Source organism: Salvia miltiorrhiza, chromosome 5, assembly GCF_028751815.1.
Source record: "Salvia miltiorrhiza cultivar Shanhuang (shh) chromosome 5, IMPLAD_Smil_shh, whole genome shotgun sequence".
In the NCBI taxonomy this organism is placed as follows: domain Eukaryota; kingdom Viridiplantae; phylum Streptophyta; class Magnoliopsida; order Lamiales; family Lamiaceae; genus Salvia; species Salvia miltiorrhiza.
Window position 1 is genome coordinate 33,546,151 of NC_080391.1, and position 1,749 is coordinate 33,547,899.

The 1,749-nt window shown below is 35.5% G+C and overlaps 1 protein-coding gene across 1 annotated transcript; it reads left to right on the plus strand.

Moving 5' to 3' along the window:
* The first annotated feature begins 498 nt into the window (after positions 1 to 498).
* LOC130986925 (amino-acid permease BAT1 homolog) lies at positions 499 to 1,221 on the plus strand. Its single transcript, XM_057910494.1, has 2 exons — positions 499 to 627; positions 707 to 1,221. Exons 1-2 carry the CDS (start codon positions 499 to 501, stop codon positions 863 to 865), a joined length of 288 nt encoding a protein of 95 aa, XP_057766477.1. The 3' UTR covers positions 866 to 1,221.
* Positions 1,222 to 1,749: the final 528 nt, after the last annotated feature.

Here is a 1,749-nt window from a genome sequence, read left to right on the forward strand (position 1 = left end):
GGTTGGTGAAGGCTCTATAAGAAGGGATGAACGTGCATGATCAAGAGACACTCTTCTGCCTCCGGCATTTAGTTAGATAATCGTTTCTGCTTCTGGCACTTAGTTAATCTTAGGCATCAAAATTACTTTACGGTTTTTATTGCTTTCATAGTTCTTTAAGTTTTCCAGATTTCGTTCTAGTTAGATTTCAATTCAGTTTTAGTTAGTTCTTCGTTCGCGTTGCAATCATGTGACAGATTTGCTTCTCGACGATTTCGGTATTTATTTTATTTACGTTTATTTACTTGCTTCTACTTTAATTATGATTTACTTTCAATTATGAAATTTAGTTTATGTCTAGTTAGATTAGAAGCTTTAATTACCGTTGCCTCGGTGTGGTCTCCGTTGCCATATTCTTCTGTGGCATGAGCTCAATCACGAGCAACTTGAGGTAAACCTCAACTTATTCACATATCACCTCAACTACTAAAATCTCAAACAGCCTTCTTATTCATCAGGATGGCGTATGCCTTCTCCAGAGACGGCGCCATGCCATTCTCTGAGTTCTGGCATAAGGTCAACGAGCACGAGGTCCCCCTCAACGCGGTCTGGCTCTCAGCGATCATAGCCTTCTGCATGGCTCTAACGGTATAAAGAGTACCCTGCATCCGAATTAAGAAATTCTATGGCTCGAATCTTTAGTATTCTCTTTCTTTGTTATCTGCAGTCGCTAGGGAGCTTAGTAGAGTTTCAAGAGATGGTGTCCATAGCTACCATCAGGCTCTACATCGCGTATGCTCTGCCGATCTTCTTCAGAGTGACTCTGGCTCGGAAGTCTTTCAGGCCGGGGCCGTTCACCTTGGGGAGGTACGGGGGTGGTGGTTAGGTGGACGGCGGTGCTCTGGGTGGCAACGATCTCCGTGCTCTTCTCGTTGCCAGTGGAGTATCCGATCACCAAGGAGACTCTCAACTACACTTCGGTGGCGGTTCTCACGGTGAGTTCTTGGATGGTAAGCGCTAGGCACTGGTTTAAAGGTCCGGTTACAAACATAGGCAGCAGCTGAAGTGGTGTGTTGTATTCTTTTATGATGAAAATTGAAATGTATATTGATGGAGAGGCAATCATGCCTTTGCATTTTGTATGTTGGTCTAGTAGTGTAGCCATGTTTCTTGACAATGGGAAAAATCTTAAATTTGTGTTCCACTCTTTGAATTCAGTCATCTATATTTTTGGATTTACTATGTTTTCTGTACTTATTGGTTGCTAGCAGGATTATTATTAAAATATATGTATATATTGATATACTAAGTTATCTATTATAAGTATAATAAAAAAATTGTAAGAATGCATATTATAAAATAAATTATAATATATTATTTTATAATAATTGCATAATTTCCAATGAATAACTTTTAATATATAAAATAAAAAAGAAAAATAAAAAATATTTGGAATACAAATTTCTAGTTTCAATAAAAGTATCATTACTTAAAAAATATAAATTGTTTAATATGTTAAAACTTTTTTTAGAAGAATATGTTCAGATTTAAAATTATCACAACTTATTCATTTTAAATCTCATATATATTAAATTAAAGATCATTTCCTGGTCTTTAATTGAAGATGTATATTATAAGATATATTTTATCAAGAATATAATTACATGAAATAGAAAAAATATGCTCTATCTAAAAAAAAGTAAAAGTAAAAATGTAAATATTGCATAAATCAAGTCGGTGGTCATGCATGTCAGCTAGGGCTGTCTAATT